The 26,653-nt window shown below is 41.7% G+C and overlaps 1 protein-coding gene across 1 annotated transcript in view; it reads right to left on the reverse strand.

Moving 5' to 3' along the window:
* ATXN10 (ataxin 10) overlaps positions 1-26,653 on the reverse strand; it is a 153,775-nt gene that overhangs the window by 28,976 nt on the left and 98,146 nt on the right. Inside the window, exon 10 of the mRNA XM_082422439.1 lies at positions 2,383-2,446. Coding sequence (XP_082278565.1) covers positions 2,383-2,446 — 64 coding nt within the window. The remainder of the gene's footprint in view (positions 1-2,382; positions 2,447-26,653) is intronic.

Genomic DNA, 26,653 nt, shown 5'->3' on the forward strand with positions numbered 1-26,653 from the left:
TTGGTATGTATCTCATATCTTGTTAAGTGTATTTTGTATGTCTTGAAAATCTAGTAGGTGTTTATAAACAAAAGTCCAAGGAGTTACTAGATGTACATAACACGAAACATGTAACATTTTGCCTCTTCTTGACAATTTAAAGGAGATTCTGGAATCTTGCAATGCTTCATTAATTATCATTTAAAAAACCATTTATCTATATAGATTGTCCACCTACATTTTTTCAATTTATAATTCTGAGTAATTTCTCCACTACGTGAATATGTTACTGTGCTTTCTCTGTACGTGTTCTGTTCCCTCCCAGTGACTTACAAGGAGGCAGTTTAGGAAAGCAGCTAAGGATCAGGTACACACCAAGTTTAAATTCTGGGTCTGACCTTCAGGACAAGTCACTAAGGCTCTCTCAGTTTATTTTCTCACCTACAAATAGGGCGGATAATGATAACAGCATCTGCTTCACAGTGTTGTCAGTAACTGCTTCACAGTGTTGTAATGTATGTAAATCCACAGTAAGGGCTCAATACATGTTGCCTGAAAGAAGTGAACGAATGAATGAATGAATGAATATCCGGCAAGGAGGATGCCAACATAAAAGACTCTGTAAGCATGAGCCACATGCAGCGTATCGGCAGAACTATGATGTGCTGTGTGCAACAGACTTTTAATTTTTTGGTCTTTGCTGAAGTCTAAAGATTAGCAATAACAACTTTTTCTCACTAGAAGGTCAATTCAGGGAATATAAAAGTAAAACTGGGTGAATTTCTTTGTTTGCAATAAATCATCTTTTTCATCAGGAAATGCAACACCTGCAGTTACACCTGAATGTTCTTTTACTGCTTTCCTGTGACAGAAAGCTTTCTTCTTTTTCCTTTCCTTTTTTGGGGCTAAAATATTTCAAAACTCTCTAATGAGCACAGCCTGTGTGCCTGATCATAATGCAATGCAGTGAACCGACTCTGTTTTACCTTGAACAAAAGTCTTCTGAGGCTGTTTATTTGTCTTTCCCTGACTGAGCTTATAAGCTATCATGCTCTTTAAAACAGGAGATTTGGGCTTCCCTGGTGGCGCAGTGGTTGAGAATCTGCCTGCCAATGCAGGGGACACGGGTTCGAGCCCTGGTCTGGGAAGATCCCACATGCCTCGGAGCAACTAGGCCCGTGAGCCACAACTGCTGAGCCTGCGCATCTGGAGCCTGCGCTCCGCAACAAGAGAGGCCACGATAGTGAGAGGCCCGCGCACCGTGATAAAGAGTGGCCCCCGCTCGCCGCAACTAGAGGAAGCCCTCGCACAGAGACGAAGACCCAACACAGCCATAAATAAATAAATAAATAAATAATTTAAAAAAAAAAAAAAAAAAAAAAAACAAAAAAAAAACAGGAGATTTTCTTCTATTGCTAATCAGACAAATGACAGTATCTTTAGCACAAATAATAAGCATTTCTCAATCTACTTACTTTGAAACACATGATTTTCATCAGCTCCTTTTCTCTTCTTGACAGAAACCACAGTGAGCATTTTAAAAATAAAATTCCCCTCCTCCTCGGTCTCACACAGGGTTACAATCTCAAAGTCCTTGCAATGGCCTTATTCACCCCTGCCCCCCACCTGCAAGACGCACAAGGCCACACAACAGCCAGGGCAAGGGACTGGGCTGAGTTTGATTCTCACCAGGGAGGGTCTTGAAGTTAAACAGATTCTCTCTCAAACTTAACAGGCTGTATCCAGTCCCTGGTTCCTCACCACTGTACTAGATCAGTTTCTGACAGGGCAAGACCTTGGTTGGTGGAGTGGGGGGGGGAAGACGCAAGTTCCCTGCAGAACACCCTCCAGAAGGGTAGTCAAACCAGGTAAGGGCAAGAGCCAGAGCCCCCAGCATCACTAACAGAGGGTCGCAAGACTGTACCCAACCAAAACCAGAATTCGGGGCCACTGAAACGTTTCTCCCCATTCCTGAGGTCTCAGAGGCCTCCAAACTAGTGTTAAAATGGTTCTTCCAGAGGACTGGATACCTCGAATCTCTATAGAAAAAAATGTAAGCTTCTTCACATTTACTCCAACGGACACAGCGTTTGGAAAGGTGACATCAGTGACATGCAGCGAACACAGGGGCCATGGATGAGCTTTTGCCTCAGAGTCTTAAGGCACTCTGTAGTAGAAGGCTGGTTTAGAATGTCCTAGTCACCTCGAAAACTTGAGCTCACTACGCTGCACAGACCCCAGGAGTGACACTCCAGCCCCGAACCTTGAGAAAGTGGCTTAGTTCTTAGGAACGAGCCACCAAGAAAGCCAGCCAGCTGCCTCCTGAATGAATACCCGGCAAGGGCCTTGTTCCGCTAAGGCCCCCGAGGGTGAACTAACGCTCGTGAGTCACATCAAGGATACAGGGGTTGCTGTCATCGATGCTACAGCTGTCCAGGATCAGGGGAATGCCGTCCAGCTCGTTCACCTACGAAGAACAGAGAAGACAAATTGACACGCTGCAACAGCCTGGGAAGGGCTGGAGATCATAGGTGATCTGTTGCTCCTTTTTTATTTCCTTACTCCCTGCTATAATAATACTGTTTGTGCAATTACCTGGAACACCTATATCAATCCAGAAATATTTTAAAACAGACGTAAACAAAAAGTGGTACTTTATTTTTCTTTTCACTCTTCCTCAAACATGTTGGGCAACTGGACAGCCATATAAAAAAGTATAATTGGGATGAATTGGGAGATTAGCTTTGACATAAATACACTACCATGTGTAAAACAGATAGCTCTTGGGAACCTGCAGTACAGCACAGGGAGCTCAGCTCGGTGCTCTGTGACGACCTAGAGGGGTGGGATGGGGGTGGGGTGGGAGGGAGGTCCAAGAGGGAGGGGGTATGTGTATGCATATAGCTGAAAAAGTTACATCAAAAATAAAGAAAAAAATTAAAAAGTATAATTAAACAACACTGCAAACCAACTATACTTCAATAAAGCTTCTTTAAAACGTATAAAAGTGGATCTCTTCCTAATATTATTCACCAGGATAAACTACAAATGAATCTCAGTTTATTAGTAAGTGAATTCTTTTTCTTAGCCAGAAGCAGGGAAAACATTTCTAACTATGGCTCAAAATCCAGAAGCAATAGAGAAAGGTTTTAAAATTTGACTACATTTTTTAAAAAGGCAAATTGAAAGCTGTAAAAATTATTTGAAAGATATCACAGGCAAAGGGTTAATATTTTAATATATACAGAGCTTGTAGAAACTGAGAAAAGACCAACAATCCAACAGAAAAATGGATAAAATACATGAACATAAATGGCACAGAAAAAAAGAAATGCGGATGGACTGCAGAGATATCACAATCTGCTCAACTGTGCTCCTAATAAGACGCAGGCAAATTATGATACCGTTTCTCGGCTGCCAGAAGGGCAAATCATCACGTGTGACAACACATGCTGCTGGTAAGGTGACAGGAAACGGCACCCTCAGACTGCTGGAGTGAATGCGAAGTGGCACGATCCCTATGGTAGGGAACTGGACAATACGTAGCAAAATCACATGTGTTATTTACTCTTTGACCCAGTAATCCCATTTCTAGGATCAAAAATACAGTGTCACGTGGAATTATGTTTGTACAAGGTTAGTTACTTCAGCACAGCTTATATTTTTATAAGACTTTTATGGAGGTATAATTCACATACCATAAAACTCACCCATTTACAGTATACAATTCAGTGGATTTTAGCATATTCACAAAGCTGTCTCACTATCACCACTATCTTAGAACATTTTCATTACCCCCAAGAGAGTTTTTAAACTCCATTCCCATCAGCAGTCAGTCCTATTTCTTCCTCTCTCCAACCCTTAGCAACTACTAACCCACTTTCTGTATCTATGGGTTTGCCTATTCTGGGCGTTTCATACACATGGACTTATTCAGTATGTGACCGGCTTCTTTCACTTATCGTAATGCTTCCAAGGTTCATCTATGTTGAAGCATGTTATCAGCGTGCTGAATAATAATATTCTAATATCTGCATATGTATTTTATTTTCCATTCATCCACTGACACACATTTGAATTGTTTCAAACTTTTGGCTATTATGATAATGCTGTTACAATCATTCATGTACCTATTTTTGAATGGATATATGTATTCAATTCTCTGGCTATATACCGAGGAGTGGAATTGTTTAGTCATACGGTAACTCTATATTTAATATTTTGAGGAACTGCTTGACTGTTTTTCAAAGTGGCTGTACCATCTTACATTCCACCAGCAATGTATGAGAGTTCCAATTTCTTCACATCCTTGATAACACTGTCTTTTCTTTTAGCCACCCTAGTGGACGTGAAGTGGTACGTCATTGTGGTTTTGATTTGCATTGCTCTGATGAGTAATGATGTTGAATGTAGCACAATTTATAAGAAAAATCCTGTAAACAACTCAAGCATCCATAGATATAGGCTCGTTGAATAAACCGTGATCACTAATGTACTGCTATGGAGAGATCAGGATAGAATGGTAAGTGAAAAAAGCAGAGTGCAGAACAGGATTATATGTGAACCTTTTGTGTAATAAAGGAGGAGAAACAGATGACATTTTATATTAAAAAAACAATGAAGGGTTAAATAAAAAACTAATAATGGTTATTTACAGAGCAAAGCAGAGACTGAAGTGGACGAAACAGGAACAGAGGTGAGACCTCTGTGAATGTACCCAGTTGTACAATTCTGACTTTGGGATCCTGTATATGCTTCATGAAATTTTTGAAATTAAGTTTATAATACATGTTAACTAGACTTACTGTGGTGATTATTTCATCATATATACAAATACTGAATCATTATGTTGTACACCTGAAATTAACATACTGTTATATGTTGATTACAGCTCAATTGTGAAGAAATGAATTTATAGTTATAAAAACAGAAAATGGAAACAAATTAATCCGACAACATGTGAAACAAAGACAATTATTTCACAGAACTGAAACAGTATTCTGACGGGACGTCCCCAGGGAGCTGTGTCCTGAGCTCAGATGGAACTGCAGTCCCCCAGCTGCATGAGGTCGCCTCAGCACCATTAACAATGGGATTGGCATTCTGAACCCTTATTCCTAGATCTAGTTTAAAGCAAATGGGTAATTTATGTCATTAGGAACCAAGATTTTTAGCATAAAAAAGAAGTATCAAATCAAAGTAGTTTACATTTAAATTAGAAATATTAGCACAAACTCATGATACATTTTTCTCTTTTCTTTCTAAAAAATGTTTACTTCCTAGCTGTTTACTGAAAAGGCACAGAAGCAAAGACAAGCCAGTAGCAATGAACATTCCCAGCATGACTTAAGGATTCTAAACACCACGGTCCAACTGAAAGAAAACAGATCTCCAGTTGGCTGTGATACACAGACTTGCTGAAGGCAGGAAAGAAGAGAAGAAATCTAATTCCTATAAATTTCCCGAGGCACTGGAAGGTGGTTAATGAGATGCTATTTAACAGACATCCAGCATCTACCAGGCAATGACAGACACTTAAATGATTTCACTTAATTCTGACAATGCCAGGGTAAGTATTACTGGTTCCATTTTACAGATAAAGAAACTGAGGCTCAAAAGTTAGGTACCCTCCCCATGGTCACTTAACTAATAAGTGCTTTTCAAAGTGAGGTCTGGAGAGCACTGGCAGTCTGCAAGAACAGTGTGTGAAAGAGTGAGAAACTGTGCCAGCAATTTAACATACTTATGCTATGTTTGCTGAATCTTATAATAAAATTTGGGCTTGAATTTTCTATGTCTTAAAATTTCTTTTGTTTTCTAGTAACTCATTTATATTATCTTTCATAAACATATTGGTCCCGGACGGTTTGGGGGAAGACAGCTAGCGCTTCATCACAGACAGTCTGAGAAGCTTCGGCATGGAGGGTTGGCCCACTACTGAGGGTTGGACCTCATGTTTTTGAGAGGCACAGAGGGAAATTTTATGGCCAAACTGGTAGCGGCCCCACCTGAGACTGTATCCAAAGCTTCTCCACGCAACCCTCACAGCCCCACTTGTCCAATAACCGGCCCTGCACCCACGCGCACGATGAGGGTGTAACAGTGAAGCCTGCAAATGGGAGAGGAGGGCTCCTGCCACATGCACTTGTCTCGTCTCGGGGTGAAGCGGAGAGACCCAGGAGAGGAGCCACGCCTGCTGCCCGGCACAGAGAGCAGGGAACAGCCGCGGACTCTCACCAGCTCCTTGCGAACGTGTGATCTAGAGCCTTCTGGAACGTGGGTGCATCTCCACGCCAGAGGAGCTGGGTGTTTGATGTAGCCGGGGGACCACACAGCACAGAGCTCCCAGGGAAGGCCTCCCTGCAGAGGTGACCTTTAGCTCGCGGTGAGAAGAATGAACAGGAATTAAACACAGAAACAAAGGGGCTGTGGAGAGCGCTCTGAGCAGAGGAAGAGCACACGCGAGAGCTGGGGGATCGGAAGGAACATGCGGTCTTCCAGGAACCGGGAGGTGGCGGCGCAGGGATGAAGAGCGAGGGCTGCACAGCCGGCGCTGGGGACAGAGTCGGGCCCTACAGCGCTTCTGAGCTGGTGGCTTTGGGCAAGTCATTTACCCTCTAAGACTTAGTTTTCTCCCCTGTCAAATGCGGATGATAGGACCTACTGCACAGGGTGGCTGTGAGAATGGCATGGATTACTGTGCTGACTGGCCCTCAGTGAAGACTCAATACAGGGCCGCAGGGGTGACGGCGTAGTTGGCAATTTCGTGTTGTGAACTGAAAGTTCAGTTGGCTGGGGCAAGGAGTTCAGGGCTGGCTCCCGAGAAAAGCACGAGGAAAACTGGAGGATAACTTCCACAGAGCCGAGTCACAATTCGACTGTGTATGAGGCAAAACTGTAAATTTATTTTCAAAAACCACTTCTTTTGGTAAGTGAGAAAGTATTAAGGATCTCTTATTCAGTGCAAGAAAAACATCTCGTTTTCGGTGTGGGGAGTAGACTTCTCAGATATGTTAAATGGGTAAGGAAATAAAATCACAGGCTAAAAACTGACATTTTAAAGCAGGCAGTAAGGGTGAATTAAAGAGTTCTTGAAAATCATGGTTACACTAGAGCCATGCCTGAACTGAGGGTCTGCTTTCCTAGATAAATATTTCTCATTCACACCACTGCATTATGAAATGATACTAGATAATTTTTTATAGAAATTCATTAAATGTTGATAACGTAAGTGAACTATTCTAGACAAGGGCAGCAGTGGCATCGTGACAAACACGCAATATACACTGAAGAGTGAACACAGGTTACGGTCACTGGGAAAAGAATCCCAGGATGCAACACCTCCAGGAGTAGTGACTGATGCTCTGTGTCATCACCAAGCTCAAGTTTTACAAGTTTCTGCTGCCGCTGAGCTGCAGCATGGAGCTCCTGTCAGGAGAGGGGGAAACAATTAGGAAATTAACAAGTTTTCTTCTGTTCGCACTTCATAAAACAAGGAAGTTGTTTGTTTACCTAACATGTTGGGAACTGATTCTAGACCCATAATAAATGAGTCACAAGTTGTAGTTCCTAACAAGGAGCCAAGCTCAGTCAACGCTTTCACGATGTAAGACATCTCAACAAGACAGTAAGTCTGGCTTAAACAAACTAACATTTAGCCTCTGGAAATAAGAGTTGTAAACAGCAGGACAACTCATTGATTTGCTAACTGTCCTCTCCCACTGAAGCCAATACTAATCTCAGAGAATGCACCCTGCAAAGTATGTGGGTACAACCTGAATTAATATCTAAGCTTCTTCAGGAAAATGTATTAGGTTGACCAAAAAACAGAGCCTCAATTATTCTGTCTGCTCTCACACTGAACGCTAAATACAAAAATAAAAAAAACCTGAAGAAAGACAAGAGCACAGTACCAATGCAGCACTGAATCTCCTATTTAAACGCCCCATGAATCAACGTAACTTAACATTTGGTGAAAATGTGTTCATAACATAGCGCCTCAAAACAGACGCACGCACACAAAGATCAGCAGAGCCCTGTGCTGAAGCGAGCACACGACCAACATGGGTGTGGCAAGGCTCGGACAAGGCTCTGATCTACAGAGGAAGCCATTCTCAGAGCTGTGAGAGTTGAGACAGTCAAGAAAAGCATAGTACTAACTTAGAGCAACCCATACCTACCAAATTTCCTATGATTGTAGAAATGTATGTTTATATATTCAAACTTTGCTGAACAACAGCTTGTGCTCTGTGAAGGATTACTATGTCCAGCCCTTTTCAAGTATGGTAAGGAATCCTATAGAACCTCAAAACCAAGTGAAAATAATATTGCAAACTGCTGCCATTCCCTGTGTCCTTACTGTGTGCTGGGTGCTGTGCTGAATGCTTTCTTGTGTAATCCTCACTTTAACCCTGTGAGGTGGGCACCACTCTCTTGTTACACATAAGAGAATCTAGACTTCATGAAGCTCAGAACCCTCCACAGGTTACACAGCTAGAGGGCTGAGCTGGATTCTCTTGTAGGTCTGTCTGCCTCCAAAAGTATCCCTCTTTCCTCGGTGTGCTTGGGATGGTAATTGGTCTCACCCCGTGGGTGGGCACACACACATCTCATACAAGATGGTGCATCTCATCCAGCATCCGCCTCCACCCCCTCGGGCTTCGAGCCTTCTAAGTTGCAGCTCACATTAAACTTTGTTTTTTGAAATTGCTTTGGCTACTGTATTAGTGTCCTAAGGCTGCTGTAACAAAGTACCAGAAACTGAGTGGCTTAAATAACAAAATTTATTCTCTCACAGTTCTGGAGGCTAGAAGTCTGAGATCAAGGTGTTGGCAGGATTGGTTCCTTCTAAGGGCTATGAAGGAGAATCTGTTCCATGCCTCTCTCTGAACGTCTGGTGGTTTGCTGACCACCTCTGATGTTCTTTGGCTAGCAGATCTCTGCCTTCATCTTCACATGGCTTCTTCCTCTTCTTCTTCTTCTTTATTGAACTATACCTGATTTACAATATTGTGTTAGTTTCAGATGTACAGAAAAGTGATTTGGTTCTCTATTTTTCAGATTCTTTTCCATTTAGGTTATTACAAAATATTGAATATACTTCCCTGTGCTATATAGTAAATCCTTGTTGTTTATCTATTTTATATATAGTACTTTGTACCTGCTAATCCCAAACTCCTAATTTATCGCCGCCTCCCCCCCCACCGCTTTCCCCTTTGGTAACCAAAAGTTGTTTTTGTCTATGAGTCTGTTTCTATTCTGTAAATAAATTCATTTGTATTATTTTTTAGATTCCACATATACATGTTATCATATAATATTTGTCTTTCTCTGCCTGACTTAGTATGATCATCCCTAGGTCCAGCCCATGTTGCTTCAAATGGCAATATTTCATTCTTTTTTATGGCTGAGTAATATTCCATTGTATATATATGCCACATCTTCTTATCCATTCATCTGTTAATGGACACTTAGGTTGCTTCCACGTCTTAGCTATTGTGAATACTGCTGCTATGAACACTGGGGTGCATGTATCTTTTCAAATTAGAGTTTTCATCTTTTCTGGATGTATGCCCAGGAGTGGGATTGCTGGATCATATGGTAATTCTATTTTTGGTTTTTTAAGGAACCTCCATACTGGTTTCCACAGTGGCTGCACCAATTTACATTCCCACCAGCAGTGGAGGAGGGTTCCCTTTTCTTCAGCACTTATTATTTGTAGACTTTGTGATGATAGACATTCTGACTGGTGTGAGGTGATACCTCGTAGTTTTGATTTGCATTTCTCTAATAATTAGAGATGCGGAGCATCTTTTCATGTGCCTATTAACCATCTGTATGTCTTCTTTGGAGAAAAGTCTATTTAGGTCTTCTGCCCATCTTTTAATAGGGTTGTTTTTTTGATATTGAGTTGTATGAGCTGTCTGTATATTTTGGAAATTAAGCCTTTGTCAGTCAAATCGTTTGCAAATGTTTTCTCCCAGTAGGGAGGTTGTCTTTTCTTTTTGTTTATGGTTTCCTTTGCTGTGCAAAAGGAAACGTTTATACATTTGATTATATGTTTGTATGTTTGATTAGGTCTCACTTGTTTATTTTTGCTTTTATTTCTTTTGCCTTGGGAGACTGACCTAAGAAAACATTACCACGATTTTATTGAGATTTGTTTTATGGTCCAGTGTATGGTCTGCCTTGGTGAATGTTCCCTGTGTATTGTAAAGAATATGTATTCAGCTGTTGGGTGCAGGGCTCTATTGGTCAAGTTCATTGATCAGGGTTCAAGTTTTTGTATTACTCCTGAGTTTCTTTCTCCTTGTTCTAGAATTTACTAAGAGTGCTGAAATCTTCAATTATGATTATAGATCTATTTCTCCTTTCAGTTCTGTCAGTTTTTGCTTAATGTATTTGAAGTTCTACTATTTGCAATACATGTTCATGTTTTTATGTCTTCTTGATGAGCTGATCTTTCAATCATTATGAAATATCCCTCTGTATATCTCAAGTCTATTTTGTCTGACATTAATATAGCCACTCCACCTTTTTTATGTGTTTGCATGATATATCATTTTCATTCTTTCATTTTTAATCTATCTTTATCTTTATATTCAAAGCATATTTCTTGTAGTTATCATATAACTGAGTCTTGCTTTTTTAAAATCCAGTCTAACAGTCTCTGTCTTTTAATTGGAATATATAAGCCATTTAGTTTTAATGTACTTGTCAATATAGTTGTGTTTAAGTATATCATTCTGACATTTGTTTTCTTTTTATCCTAAACGTACTTTGTTCACTTTTTCCTCTTACCCTGACTTCCTTTAGGCTGAGTATTTTTAAACATTCCATCTTTTTCCCTCCACTATTGGCTTATTAACTAACTCTCTTTCCTTTTTCTTTTTAAAGTGGTTGTTCCAGGGTTTAGAATATGCATCTTTAGCTTTTATAGTCTATCTACAAATAATATTATACTATTTCACATAAATGTAAGAACCTTACAACTGTATACACCACTTGACATTTGGGCAACTGCTCTCACACGTTTTACTTCTATATACATTATAAACCCCCAAATACATTGCTATTATGATTGTTTCAAAGAGCTGATATTTTTTAAAAATTAAAAATTGAAGATAAAGGTATTTTATTCTTACTCACATATTTAGTTTTTCCAGTATTTTTGATTTCTTTGTATAGAATCAGGTTTCCAGCTGGTACCATTTTCCTTCACCTGGTACAACAGCCTTCAACATTTCTTATAGCACAGTTCTGCTGACAACAAATTCTCTCAACTTTTGTTTGTCTGGAAATGTCTTTATTTTGCCCTCATTTTTGAAGGATATTTTGGCTGGATATATAATTCTAGTTTTCTTCTAGTATTTTAAAGATGTCATTCCTTTGATTCCTGTTTTGCATTATTTCTGGAGAGAAGCCTGCTATCACTCTTATCTTTGTTCTTCTTGATTGACAGGCAAAAGTCAGTGAATTAGAGAGGAAGAACACACAGAGAAGATGAACCAAAACCAAAACCTGGCTCACTGTAAACATGAATAGAATGGAAAAATCCCAGAAAGACTGAGGGAGGAAAAAAGGTATCTATTTAAAAAGAACAGAATGAAAAGAGAGAAATAGATATAGAAAACACAGATAAAATAGTAAAATATTATGAATTTTATGGAAAAAAAAGAAAATCTAGATGAAATGGATATTTCTGAGAAAAACTGACACAATAAATAGAAAGCCTGAAAAGGTCAATACTTTAAATATTTAAATTTAAATAATTTAAAGATATGAAAATACCGAAGACTCACTGACAAAAATAGTCAAAGACCCAAACAGCTGTTCAAGTAAGTACCATCAAATTTTTAAGGAACAGGTAATCTATTATGTATGTAAGTTATTCAAAAACAATAAGTAAAACGAGGGAAAGCTTCCCAATTCATTTTATGAGGCTACTACGGCTTGATTCTAAAAGCAGGATTAAGACAGACCAGTATAAGAAAAACAACAGGCCTATTTATGAACATATACCACTTCCCAAGACAACCCCCCTCCAAATTCCTCGAAATAATATTAGATTAGTTAAACATACCTTAAAAATTCATCATCATCTTAATGTTGATCAGAAAATCTACAAGGCAATTATCCTCATTAATGTACTAATAATTATCTCAATATCACAGAAAAGGCATCAGATAATGTTTAGTACCTATTAGTTTTTTAATTCTCAGAAAACTAGAAAACTATTTTAACTTGAAAATGGCTTGTGTCAGAAACCTACAGCAAATATCATACCTAAGAGAAAATTTAGAGAGATTCCCAAGACCAGAAAAAACACAAGGATACTGTCTTCTCACTCTGATGTAGAAATATAAACTGAATGGCATACTGCAGTTGTGAAAGGTCTTTGGAGCACTCTGTCTCTAGAAAACAGAGGGGTTAGAGTGGTGTGAAAAGTGGCTCAGTCTCAGGACTGCCTGGTGGTGCAGTGGCTAAGGCTCCTCACTCCCAATGCGGGGGCCTGGGCTCCACCCCTGCTCGGGGAACTAGATCCCACATGCATGCCACAACTAAGGAGCCTCGAGCCGCAACTAAGGAGCCTGCGAGCCGCAACTAAGGAACCCGCCTGCCGCAACTAAGACCCGGTACAACCAGGGACAAAAAAAAAAAAAAAGTGGTTCAGTCTTTCTACTAGAACAGAAGCAGTGGATGAAGGGAAAACAAAAGAAAGCAAACAGCAGATTTAGATTAAGGAAAAGTAATTTGGCGGGGGGGGGGGGGCGTTGGGGAGAGCAACAGTTAAAATCATAAAGGACAGATTACCCAGATATAAAATGGGAAATAATCATCTAGACAGTCAGGATAAAAAGATCTAAAGGGAACTGAAAATGCACCTAGTCCTAACTGCTCCTAAGCTGACTTTTAGAAAAGGGATCGATATTTTAGTTGCTACTAGAACAGAAACTGTGACTGGAGCCCTACAAAACCCAGGAGAGGGTGCTGGGAGAAGCATGCTTCTGGCTCCCTGGAATTACGCACACAAAGGAGAGCAGGACCCAGGGAATCAGTGAGGAGACTGCTCCCAAATGTCATAGGACACTAACTGTCACAGACTAACGGAAATGCTGGTGAACAGAAACTAAGATGTTCTACACCCACCGCTTTCCCTCAGCTATCCCAGACTTTCTGCTACTTGACAACACACACTAAGTGCTGGTTTCTACGGACACACTTTTGCTCCGGTTAATGATCAGAAGACTGGGAATTGGCTTGCCTCCTGACTTTGGTGTGTGTGGGGAGCCAGTGCATGATAAGCTTGTGCCCTGTTAACGCTTTTTAGCAGTGAGGCGTATCAGAGATTCGGGGTTCATGAAACCCCAAGACACCAACCCAGGCTGCAGCTGTTAAAAGAATCCTGACCCCATGCAGGCGTTAAGAGCCCCTCCAGCTGGGATTAAGCAGAATAGGAAATTGGGAGGATACATTTTGAACTTTAATTTCTTTGAATTTTAACTCACATGGGCAGAGAATTTGACTTTAATGTCTTTGGACTTTAATTTAAAATGAAATGTAATCTTTGGATTTTAGTATCTCCCTGGGAATTTGATAATGAGATTGAATTAATATTCAAATATAGAGTATCTCCTGTGGGCATTTTATTATTACAGTGAATTTAGGCCTTTCACTGGAGTCCCTTAATATGGAATGAATTTTCTGCCTTGAGGTCAAAGTGATTTTGGAGTTAATTTGATTCATGTATTGGTCTGGCCCACTTAAGAGTCTTCTGGGGGCAAAATCTCTACTCCCTACCTGGAGTCCAGGAGAAAAAAAGGAGTATGGTTGGTACAGGCAAGAGTGGCCTTACAGCGGTGGGAGCGGAAGGGTCCTGGCAAACTTAAGCTTCTCTCCAAAGAAAGGACACACCTCTGGCCCAATACATGAGCAGAACAACAACAAAAGCATACAAGAATGCTGAGAGGTGCAGAAGATTCTTCTCTCTTTATGCTGTGGAGAGAGCTGAATTAACATAATATTCCTTGGCTTCTCGAGGCCCGTGACTGGCTCCTTCCCAGGGTAGTGACAGTCAGATTACTGAGTCTGGTTATATTAAGTCCATAGTGTAGACAACAGCTACTTATTGATGGTCTGATTCTTTCATTAGACACTGGGGTTTTCAACTGCACGAAGCAGCTTTCATTCATTCTTGCATCCCTTGCCTTGTCCTTAGATGCCAATTTGCTGAAAAAAATACACGTGTGTGAAGGAGGCAATACAGCTCTTTACGCCTGATCCCATCCACACGCCCATTAGTATACAGGTAATCAGGGTCCCTGTGCTCATGAAGCTTAACAGACAGAGGCAGACAGATGGACACCTGCATGAGAGGGAGAGAGTGTATGCGTAAGAAATAAGTAAACAAATTTAAAAATATATTTACAGATTATGGTAATTCCTAATGATCAACTAGAGAGTGGCAGAGGGGGCAGCATTTCAGAAAGGGTGACTTTTCTACAAGATGGTGACATGTGAACTGAGACCTGTGCCATAAAAATGGGGCAGATGCTCAAAGATTTCGAGGGAACCAGAAGTACACCGACTCACGGGTGAAAAGAGCTGAGCATAACTGACTTATGGAAAGGAAGCCGGCATGGCTGTGTGCAGGGAGATGGTAAAACAGTAGGAGATGAGGATGGAGAGGAAGGAGTAAGATCCTATGGAGTGGCGGCTCCTCTGCAGTCCCTGGAGCAGTAGTATAAGTGTCATCTGGGCCCTTGTTCTTTAGAAACGCAAATCATCGGGTCCCACCCCAGACCTACAGAATGGGAAACTCTGCGGTTAGGGCTCAGCAGACAGTGTTTTTGTTTGTTTTTGTTTTACAACTGAAGTATAATTGACCTACAATACTGTGATAGTTCTGGGTGCACAACAGAGTGATTCTATATTTCTCTACATTCTAAAATGATCACCATGGTAAGTCTAGTTACTATCTGCCACCATACAGAGTTATTATAATATTATTGACTGTATTCCCATGCTGTACATTTCATCCCCGTGCATCATTTATTTTGTAACTGGAAGTTCGTACCTCTTGGTCTCCCTCACCTACTTCACTCATTCTCCCACCTCCCTCCCCTCTGGCAACCACCTGTTTGTTCTCTGTATCTACGATTCAGTTTTTGTTTTATTATGTTTGTTCATTTGTTTTGTTTTTTAGATTCCACATCTAAGTGAAATCGTACAGTATTTGTCTTTCTCAGACTTACTTCACTTAGTATACTACCCTCTAGGTCCATCCCATCTCGTTGCAATGGCAAGACTTTATTCTTTTTTATGGCTGAGTGATATTTCTGTCTCTCTCTCTCTGTGTGTGTGTGTGTGTGTGTGTGTGTGTGTGTGTGTGTGTGTGTGTGTGTGTGTATGACACCTTCTTTACCCATTCCTCTATCGACAGACACAGACTGCAGACAAGGCTGCAGACATTGTTTTAACCAGCCTTTCAGACGATATGATGCACAATAAACTTTAAGACAGAGCAGTGGTTCTCAATCCTCACTGTGGATCACTTGGGGAACTTTTACAACTAGCAATGCCTTGGTCCCTCCTCATGTCAACTTAATCTGAATCTTGGGGGTGAAGGTCCAGGCATATATACATCTATGTATGTATGTATTTTATAAGTTCCCAAGGTGATTCAGCAGGGTAAAATACAGTCCTGAAGGTCAGGAAAATAATTTAATTTTTTTCTAAGTGTAAAATGAGCCACTGAAGATTTTATGCAGGTGAATGAAACAATCCAATTTGGATTTTAAAAAAGATGACCCCTGACTGCCATATAAAGAGCTGTGGGGAAAGGAGCAAGAGTGGTACCAGGATGGCCCGTCAGGAAGTACTGTAGTAGACGAATCAAAAGGTGGTGCAGGCTAGGACTCCCGTGGGGGCAGCAGGGTCAGGAAGAATCAGGCTGATGGGAGATGTATCTTAAAGGTAAACCGGGGCTTCCCTGGTGGCGCAGTGGTTAAGAATCCACATGCCAATGCAGGGGACACGGGTTCGAGCCCTGGTCCGGGAAGATCCCACATGCCGTGGAGCAACTGAGTCCACGAACCACAACTACTGAAGCCCGTGCACCTAGAGCCGGTGCTCTGCAACAAAGAGAGGCTACCTCAGTGAGAAGCCCGTACACAGCAATGAAGACCCAATGCAGCCCAAAATAAATAAATTAAATAAATAAATTTAAAAAAAAAAACAAGGTAAACCGGGCAGAAATTGCTTTCTAGAATGGAGGCTGGTAAGAGAAAGATGACTCAAAGATCCTAAGTCTCTGGTGAGCTGGACGGGGTGCCGTCATTTACTGAGACAGAGGAGAGAAGACGCGGGGAGAGCTGGGGGAACTGGGAGCACAGTGTGGGACAGGTAGGGGCGAGGTGCTTGGAGCGTCCAAGTGAACGCCAGCAGTTACACCTTCTACGTTTCGTATACAGAGAATGTGAGCAGTTCTGTATCCTACTGTGGAGCCTAGGGGACGGGTCTGGGCTTGAGAGGTACTTTGGGGTCATCTGCACACAGATGGTCTTTGAGGCCTGGGAACTGGGTCTCCCAGGGGGGTGGGTGCAGACAGCTAAGGGCAAATGTAAGCAGTCATTCCCAATGGATTCATTTGTAAGCAATATGAACTGTTTTTTTCCTGGAAGGAGATAACCAATAACTGAAAGTGCACAGTGGTAAGATTTCCTTTAAAAGTTAAAGTGATCATCAGATTATTTGCCCACTGATAATTTTTCAGGGTAACTTCTTTTAGAAGCTTATTTCCACGGTGGGTGGTGGTGGTGCGGGCGGTGGTGGGATGAACTGGGAGATTGGGATTGACATGTATGCACTAATATGCATAAAATAGGCAACTAATAAGAACCTGCTGTATACAAAAATTAAAAAAAGATTTCATTATATTGCTATAAACAAAAATATAATAAAATATGCTGCAATTATCTTAAAAAAAAAAAAAAGAAGCTTACTTCCAAAACAAATTATACTGTTGACTGTGAAATATATAAATTTCTTATCTTGTTCTGTTAAAATTACATAGTATTCATAGATATACATACATATAAATATACACACACTAAAATATTTTAATCCCAACATACTCATTTTGTCCCAGTCTGAGCCACGAGAAGACCAAAGACGAATTTGATGAGAAGTTCAACTTCAAGAAGACAAATGGACAGCATTCCCATGAAGTGAGTCTATCGAGTGCCCAAGGTACGAAGCTGTCAGTCCTCGGAATGGAAGCTGGGAGGTGGGAGGGAAAGCACCAGTGCAGGGCTGAGAGGGCCATGGCAGGGAGGCAGCGAGGGCCGAGGTGCCCAGACTTGTTCAGAGACTGTAGCCCACAGCTAACCCTGCCCCCCACCCCCGCCAGACACTGCAAGGCGGAACACTCTAGAAAAGAAGAGCACATGAAAAAGAAAAGCATGTAACAGCTGTTACAGCAGGTATACTCAGAAAAGGGTTCAGAGAGAAGAGTGATACTGCAGTTCCACAGTGAAGCCCAATGGGGTACAGCAGCAGTGCTCTGAAAGCATTTATGGAAAAACAAAGAAGCTGTTCAAGAACAGTAATACTGAGACTCTTAACATGTCCAGAAGTACAAAGAACAATGTGATTAATAAAAATATTTTTTAAGTTCAACCACCAAATTCCAGGAAGATTAACAACTCACTTTTCCTCGGCAAACATCTGCATCTGAATTCAGTGCAATTTTCTCATGAATTCTTCACCCAGCAGATACAATCTTTGTTTAAATAATGAATGAAATTAACTGGTTTTAAAGAAGCTTACTGTATTCTGCTTACAAGACTGAAAGAAGAGTAATTGTTTTAAGTGAGAAGGAAGTGCCGCACACATGGTAGAAACTCAGTAACCGTCTAGTGAACGAATGCTAAAGCACAAAAAGCATCTGCTTCCACACTGACCAGTTACGAAGCAACCAGAAACCTTAGGGCTGGATGTCAGAAAGGTATTTTCAACTGATCTGGAACATAAGACATCTCCAAGTGTTTGGTCCAGGCGAATGCGGGTCAGAGGCTGACAAGCAGGCCCCTCCAGCAGAACGGCGCCCGTCCCTCGGCACAGCACTGCCCTGACTCCCAGCCCCTGTGACGTGGCAGGGGCGACGGCAGGAGAGCGGGAGCGGGACCCAAGCACTGCCACCGTCTCCGCTACGTGAACGTGGATGAGTCACCTTGGTCTCATGTGGAAAACAGGCAAAAAGCTCTCCTACCAAGGGTCATCAAGCAGGTGGTGAGAAAAGGGTGTCTTGCACAACACCTGGCTTCTAGGAAGTGTTCAAGAAAATGCTAGATATGAACATCATCTTCTTTATTTATCCTTCTACTTATGGCATTTTTGTTGCATTTTTTGTAAAGAACTTCAGACTAGCTGAAGAATGAGGAAAAAAAAGTATAAGCACAGTGTTATTTTTCCATTACTGGAGTTTAAGCAAAATGTCAAAAGCTGACCAGTGAAATATGTGAAGAGCTAGATGAAAGACCTCTGTTTTTAAGCAGAAGCAGGGGAAAATATGAATCAAGAAATGCATTTCTCTCTAATGTACTTGAGTGCACGTGACTTCAAGCTCCACTCCATTTAGCAGCCTCCTTTCAGTACACAAGACACGACTCGAGAAAGCAGTCACACTAGAAAGGGATCGGGAAACCGTGTCAGTGGCAGAGAAAACAAAGCAGCTCAGAAAAGTTGTTTTGGCACATGTGCGCTAACACGCACAGCTACGTTTGGAACAAAAATAACCCATAGAGCAAGTTTTTTAAAATATGCATTCCACCTCTGCTACTTGGGGTGTAATTCCTACCCATAACGCATCGTCTACCATGTCACACTTCAGTGCTTGAACAAACAGAATTCTGTCCTGAACACATTCAGTTTTTAATTTTTAACCCACAGACAGAATCTCAACTGCTCCTTGTGTATTAGGATGAGCTCCTTGCCACTAATAAATATAGCCTCGGAAACTGTTTATCAACTGGCCAATTGTGTTTAAAAAAAAAAAAAGACTTGCTGAGGGCCTGAGCCACCAGCCAGTGCTGGGAGTCTGGGAGTCACGGTACACATCGGCACACATCGATGTACACATCGGCACAGGTCCGCCCTTGGAAGGAGTATCGTGAATGAGTAAGAACAGCTCTGAGAATGGGGGGGGGGGGGCCCTGCTCTGAGGTGTTCGGCCTCTGGGCACAGGCAGGAATGAAGCCCACAGGTGAACTGGCGGGCAAGGGGGGCGACCAACATCCTGCCCTTCTCTCCCCTGCCTGCCAACCATGAATCCTGACTGACTGGCAGACACCGTCACAGCCTCTGAAGGCGTCACGTGGAAGGCCCACTGTCACCTTTCAGAAGCAGACTACCAGGAGGGGATGTGTCTACGAATAAAGATGCCTCATTTCAGAAACACGCCTATCATTAGAAACATTGTTCGCTCTGCTAGGGAACGGGAATGGAAAAGAGGAAGGAAACATATACCAAATATCTCCTTACATGCCAACAAAAATGTGGTGCTCATAAGAGCTTTGCAAGGTAGGAATCAGACAGATAAGGAAAATGAGATTTGTAAGGGTTAATCAACTTGTTCACAGTCACAGAGTGAGTGGCAAAACCCAGGTTTGTTAAGTTTTAAAATTCATGCTTTTTTCAATTGCACCCTACAAATTGCAGGAGGATATATACTTCAGGTCTTCAGAAAAGAGACAATGACTGAAATAACATTAAATATGCTGGAAAAATCCCAAGAACACAGTTGAGAGCGCTCCGGATCGAGAAAGGGGGAGGAAGGGGCCAATGAGGCGGGCCGGGACCGCTGGGGGCAGGCCCCTGGCCGGAAGCGGTTAGGAACAACGGGACCGGCACGTTGCCAGCCTCAGGAGCCCCAGGAAGAGGCCCCTCTGGTGCCAAACGTGAACGTCCCGAGCAGCAGGAAAGGACTCTGGCCATTCACTCCTCCAGTCCCCCAGGAATCTCACCGTTAGCCTGACAGGGAAGCCACACTTCATTTCCAGGTCCCTTCTCCACGACTGATTTCCCTGTTTGTTAATACGCGATCACTTGAAAACCTTTTAATCTGCAACTACTTATTCATTTGACAAAAATTTAAAAGATAGCTACTTTCTGACAGATCCTGTGTTGGGAACTAAGGGGTGAATGAGACACATTTGCTGCCCTGACTAAATTCCAGGTGGGGGTGGGGAGAAGGGAGAGAGAAAAGGCCCCAGAGACAAGCAACCCCGCCATTAATATCCAGAGCTGGAGGAGACATGAAGTGCCACGGGCATGCAGAAGAGGGGCACACCTAACCCTGCCAGGGCAGGCCCAGCACGGAAGGCCCTGAAGGCCAAGCTCGTGAGCTTCCATTTCATCCTGAAGGCAATACCAAGATTTTACATAGAGATCTGTGTTTCAGAACACATACACATTTTATTTTAAAATTTAACTTACTACAGTGAAGTGCACAATTCCTAAGTGTGACGGCTTTTAGAAGCTCTACATATGTCTGCACATGTGCAACCACTACCCAGATCAAGACAGAGAACGTCCCAGCACCCCACCAGTTGATAAGCCCTCACAGTAACTGGTACTCTAGTCTCTATCATCTTAGATGATTATTTCTGCCTCTTCTGGAATCTGGGGTAAATGGAGTCACATGGTACGCATTCTCCTGTGTCTGGTTTCCTTTACTAAACCTACCTCTGCACCTCACGGTGGCTTGTCATCTTCATTGTTGTGTATTATTCCACTGGATTAACATACCATGGTGTATTACCCATTCTGTTAGTGAGAGACACCTGGGCTCTCTCCAGTTTTTGGCTATTACGAATAAAGCTGCTATGAACATTCATGTACATGACTTTTGGTAAACATAGCACTCATTTCTACTGGGTATATTACCCAGGTGATTGCTAGCTTAGGAAAACATAAGATATTTAGCAAAAAGACTATCTTGTTATGCTTCTATTGAAAATGTTGGTTGATGTAACCTGGACTAAGGTAAGGCAAGTGCATTTCGGTCATTAAGAATAAAAGACTGAAAACAAGACGCCTTCTTAAGAGGACAGATGGGCAACTGGGATCATAAACATTCCAGAGAGCTGGGATGGTCACTGTCTATAAGCTGGAAACATGACCCCAGTCTTGACTCTCCTGAATCTGTAGGTTTGGTTTGTCAAATTTGGGAAACTGTTTCTTTGAGCACTTTTTCACCCTACCCTCCTTCTTCTCTCCTCCTGGGACTTTGGTGACAGAATGTCAGACCGTTATTAGAGTCTTACATGTCCCTGACAATTTTCTTCCAGTCTATTTTCTTTCCGTTGTTCAGACTGGACACTCTATATTCTATCCTCAGGTTCACTGATTTTTTTCCTCCCTCCTTTCCGTTGTGCTACCGAACCAGTCCAATGAGTTTTTTCACTTTATTTTGGGTTGTTATATTTTTCAGTCCTAAAATTTCCATTTGGATTTTCTCTATATCCTCTCTTTCTCTGCTGAGATCTCCTATTTCTTCATTTGTGTCAATTGTTCGTTACTGCTCATTGAAGCGCTTTCACGAATGCTGCTTGAAAACCCTCGTTAGATAACTCTAACGTCTGGGTCATCGAGGTGCTGGCATCCGCTGGCTGCCTTTTCTCTTTCAAGTTGAGATTTTCCTGGTTCTTAGTACAATGCATGATTTTTAATTATACTCTAAACATTTGGGGTATACTGCTGAGACTGTGGGTCTTAAGTGAATCTCCTGTTTTAGCTGCTCTCCTCTAACATCACGACAGTGAGGGCTGTGGGGAGCGGCCTCCTGCTGCTGCCATGTGAGGGCGAAGGTCCAGGTCCCCCCTCAGCCTCCTTCCTGCTGGGCAGAAGGAAGCCATAGTTTTACACCTACCGCTCCCGAATAGGTGGGCGCTCCAGTTCCCCACGTGGCCTCCACTGACAGCACGGCTGGGCAGGCGAGGGAGGGTGCCTTGTTATATGGAGCAGGGATGGAAGTCCAGTCTTCTCTGACCCCAGCCAGCGGGGAGAGGGGGGAACCTCACTACATTTGGGTGAAGGTTTAAGTCCGGACTCCCCACTCGACCTTTTCCGATGGGGTGCGGGGGGCTACGTTTTTTTTCCGTGGTGCTCTTGTCTGAAGTAGGGTGCTTACCGTCTAAAAGTCTGTCTTGCTAAATTGCCCCTTTCTCGTCCTTCGGCTAGAAAAGAGCACGCTTCTCCTGGGGGCTTTTCTGGTCTGCAGCCGTGTTTCTGGACCGATAGCTTCTCTCACATCCAGCCTGAGAAGCAAGGGGCAAAAAGAGAACCCAGAGAATGCACCACGGGGCCGCCCCTGGAGCCCTGAGGCCCCTAGGCGGGCTGCCCTCTTCTCCGCCTCTGAGTCTCCCTATGCTTGTTTTACACATGATGCCCAGGGTGTCTAGCCCGACTTAGCAGAAGGAATACAGAGAAGTGCACCTGCACCATCTTGATCCAGACCTGGAAGTCCAATTCCCAACACACTGCTCTCAAGGTGCCAAAGGACTTCCACTAGGAGATAAAGAAGGAAGTCACTGACCAAGGTTTAGATTTCAGAAGGAAGATCAGGATCACTCGTGCAAACAAAAAAAAACTACAGTTAATACCTACTAGGTGTCTGCCCAGCACTGCTCATGTTACATCAACTATCCGTCCTAATCCTCCCAAAAGCCTGAGGTAGGACTTCCTGTTGTCCCTTCTTTCTGAGAGGAACAGGCTCCTACAGGATCACTCCCTGGTCCACAGCATGGCCAGGGTTTGGACCTGAATCCAGCTGACTCTAGAACCAGAGCTCCTAACCACCACACTACCTACCTGAACATGTTTCACCACGAGAAACCCTCTAAAACAGGCAGGAAGGAGGCCTTCACTCACACTCTGCTCTCTGCCTTCAAAACGTACGATGCAAAAACAGGCTAAAAATCAGCAGTTTAAAATTATACTGTCTGTCTTTTTACGTAGATAAGACTTCTTAGTTGGAATTTCATAAATCTGGAATACTGCAGATGTTATAAGTCACAGATACTATTAACCGTGTGTGCGTGTGTGTGTATGTGTGTGTGTGTATACATTTTTTAAAACCTTATATTTTTAAGGGCAATGACTCCTGATTGGTAAAATCACTGGAGTATACTTTTCCATTTTACTTCAAGTGATTTTTCAAAAACATATTACTAATTACTCTAAAAAAGAAAGTTCCAGAGAAATGGCATGTTTTCAAATAAAGTACAGATGATTTTCTCTTTGCATTTTCAAAAAGTGTATATGAATTTTATTTGATCTCTGCCAAATCACACACCACAAACCACAGATTTCAAGTCTTAGTCTGTACAGCTGTAATTATACAAGGCAATCTTGAATTGGTCATCTCCCATCATATAGGCTTTTAGGTATGAACATTTCTTACAGAGTTCTTTGCAAAAGGAAGAGCTTTATAGGAAAAAGGATCTGCATAAACATCACAGAAAAACAACAGAGCTGCCTACTGAGAACCTGCAATCACTACCGGGGGGGTCCCAGCCACCTCCCTATAGCACGTCTAGTTTGGGAAAGCTCGCAGCTGTGGAGGTTTCCTTCTTTTCCACCTTAAAAGAACAAAACCAAGTAACACAGCCTTCTGCCTTCCGGTCCATCTCTAGTCTTCTGAATTTTACTCTGGAATCATAAAACGTGGGAACTGGAAAGTGACTTAGGTAATTATGTGGCCCATCAAAATTATACCCCACCTACAGATGAGGATTATGAAAGGAAATCATCTTGATTAAGAAGATGAGGAAACTGACAACTTCTCAAGAAGGGCAGGGCCCTGTTATTCCAATATTATGTGTTCTGTAATTAGAACATGAAGAACCAAAGGTGTCACGTCATTACGTGAAGGAACAAATAGCAGTTTCTAGCAGGAGAGAAAAACAATACAAAGCTTTCTACTTTGGGAAATCGGTTAAAGAGAAAATTCACAAATCACATAATTAAAGCGGAAAAGGACCTGGAAAAATTTGGTCCAATCTTCTTACTTTACAAATGAGAAAATTATTTTCCCCAAGTCATACAATCAGGGGCTTCGAGGTCCTCTGCCACTATGTATTCATTCCACTCACCAATTATCTCTATCCCACCCCGCCCCCCATACATGCCTGAGTACTAAGATGTAAAACACTCAGGTCCAAGGACCTTGTGTGCAAACACCAATTTGATTAGATTACCAATATTTAAGTATATAAAGAAACCAGAATCGATTTCATATTTTTAAATATTAATCTTCAGTCTTAAAAAATAATCACCACTTCAAAGAATATTAGCCTATGCTTATCCTTACATTCCCGAGTGCTTCTTCTCCCTACTCCTAGATTCAAAGAACTTCAGAAGTCCAAAGGATCTTATGTCTAATGAGAATTTAAAATATGGAATGAGCATAAAATTCCAGGAGTTAATTCCAAGTTCCATAAATAAATATTAAGAGACTGGAGGTATCAGATGTTTTGCTTTTCCTGCTCTCATCTTCTCCATCTGCACAGTCCTCTGTACCACGAACAACCTGGGAACTTCACATTGCTCTGAACTGGGACCTCAGTGACACTATTTACTGACTTAGTGGAGATTACACATAGTTTCTTATGAGCTATGCTCTCTCTACATGGGGTAATGAATGGTATACTCCTATTTACTTTTACTTATTCACTCTTTCAATAAAAACATTAGGGACAGTAAACATGGAATTCCAAGGGTTCCAACCCTGAGCTGAGGTTCTACTTTGTTTTAACATTTACAACCCTACACTTAGCATAACAATAACAGCGAAACTGAGCACGTGCCAAGGAATGTTCTAAATGTGCTTTTACAAGGCTTAATTCATCTAATCCTCCCGGTGAGGTATTATTATCCTCACTGAGTAGGTGTCATTGGAACGTAAGCTCCACGAGGGCAGGTATATGGGTCTATTGTGTTCACTGCTGCATTTCCTGAGCCTAGAACAATGCTTGACTCATAGCAAGCACATAATATTCACTGAATGGATGGATAAATAATATTTATAGAGCAAAACCAGAAGGTACGAAGAGGTTACAGAACATGATTATGGTCATGGGTACTGAGTAGCACGGCTGAGACTCAAACCATGATTTTTTGATTGCATTATATCAGGGGCCAGCAAACTTTTCCGGTAAACAGCCAGAAAATAAACAGTTCAGGCTTTGCAAGCCATACTGTGGTCTCTGTCACAACTACTCAACTGTGCTGGTGTAGCATGTGAGCAGCCAAGACAACACGAAAGGAAGGAACATGGCTGGTGTCTCGATAAAACTTTATTGACAAAAACAGACCCACAGGCTGTAGTTTGCCAGCCCCAGCGTTAAATCCTCACAATAATCAAGCAAGGTATATTAATCAGAACCAGAGACTCAGCTACTGAGGGCTTCGTCCAAGGTCACCAGTGGATCTGAAAGTTCATGCTCTTTCTATTAAGCCTCATGGTCTCCATGCAGATCTACCGTGTATTCAGAACTTGCTTCGGCCCTTTTATGCCACAAAGCAGAACATCCACTCTCTTTTGCATCTTGAAATTAGACCCATGACCGTAGCAGGTTGCTGGAGCTTAAGCGTACAGGCAGGTGTGGAGGGGTGTGTGCAAGTGCACACACACAGTTAATCCAAAATCTGTTTTCACAAGAAAATCTGACCTTACATTAAGTACCGTGATGTGGAAACAATGCAAAAACTCCATCTGGAAGACAGGCAGGGCACAGGATAGGCTATTTTTGTTCTCACAAGGAAAACAGCCTAACCAAAACTAAACACTAACCTGGTTACACGTGAGGCTGAACATAGCTGAATGCATTAATCATCAGACAGGATAATAAAGGGAAATATGCAAGCTCTCTCCCAACTGTTTACCACTTATATTTTTCTTGGAACAGAAATGCATTTTATATATTATATGAACCTGTAAAAAACACATACCTGGTAAAATATTTAAACACATACTCTGTACGAAGTGTATTAAAACATGAAATGTTCCATCATCATAAAAGAATTTTGAGTTCACGAAGGTTTAAACACCCACCCAACTCCAGCTACGGTAACAAGTATGTAATAAAAACTAAACTGCACTTTATGCTAACTGGATAACCTTGATCATTATAGGCTACTCAGTATGTAGCAAAGTATGACAAACTCCTCCTTAAAGCTGGCTGATCTCAGTAAGTAAGGTACTACGTAGGAGCAACACAGTAAAATTTCAAGAGAAAAATCCAAATCAATTATTTTTCAAAATATAAAAGTAGCGTCTTGGTTTATTTAAGATTACTGCTCATATACATAAAATCATTCAAGTTCAACGTTGCCCACTATTCGACTGACATAAATACTACTTGGTTCAATAAGTTCAACTCGATACATTTACTAAGAAATTATGTGCAAAATGATATGTGAAAATAAAAAGCTGAGAAAAACACAGTCCCTCCCATCAATAAACCTTTAAAAAACTTACATCTGTCTCAGACTCTCTGGCACAAAAACTAATTTAATTGGACGATAAATGCTTAAAAACAGTAGCAGCAGTAGTTAGTATTTTTGGGTGACTGTCAAATACCAAGCACCACTTGATGTACTTTACATATAT

Source organism: Balaenoptera physalus (genome assembly GCF_965194825.1).
Source record: "Balaenoptera physalus genome assembly, chromosome: 13".
NCBI lineage: Eukaryota > Metazoa > Chordata > Mammalia > Artiodactyla > Balaenopteridae > Balaenoptera > Balaenoptera physalus.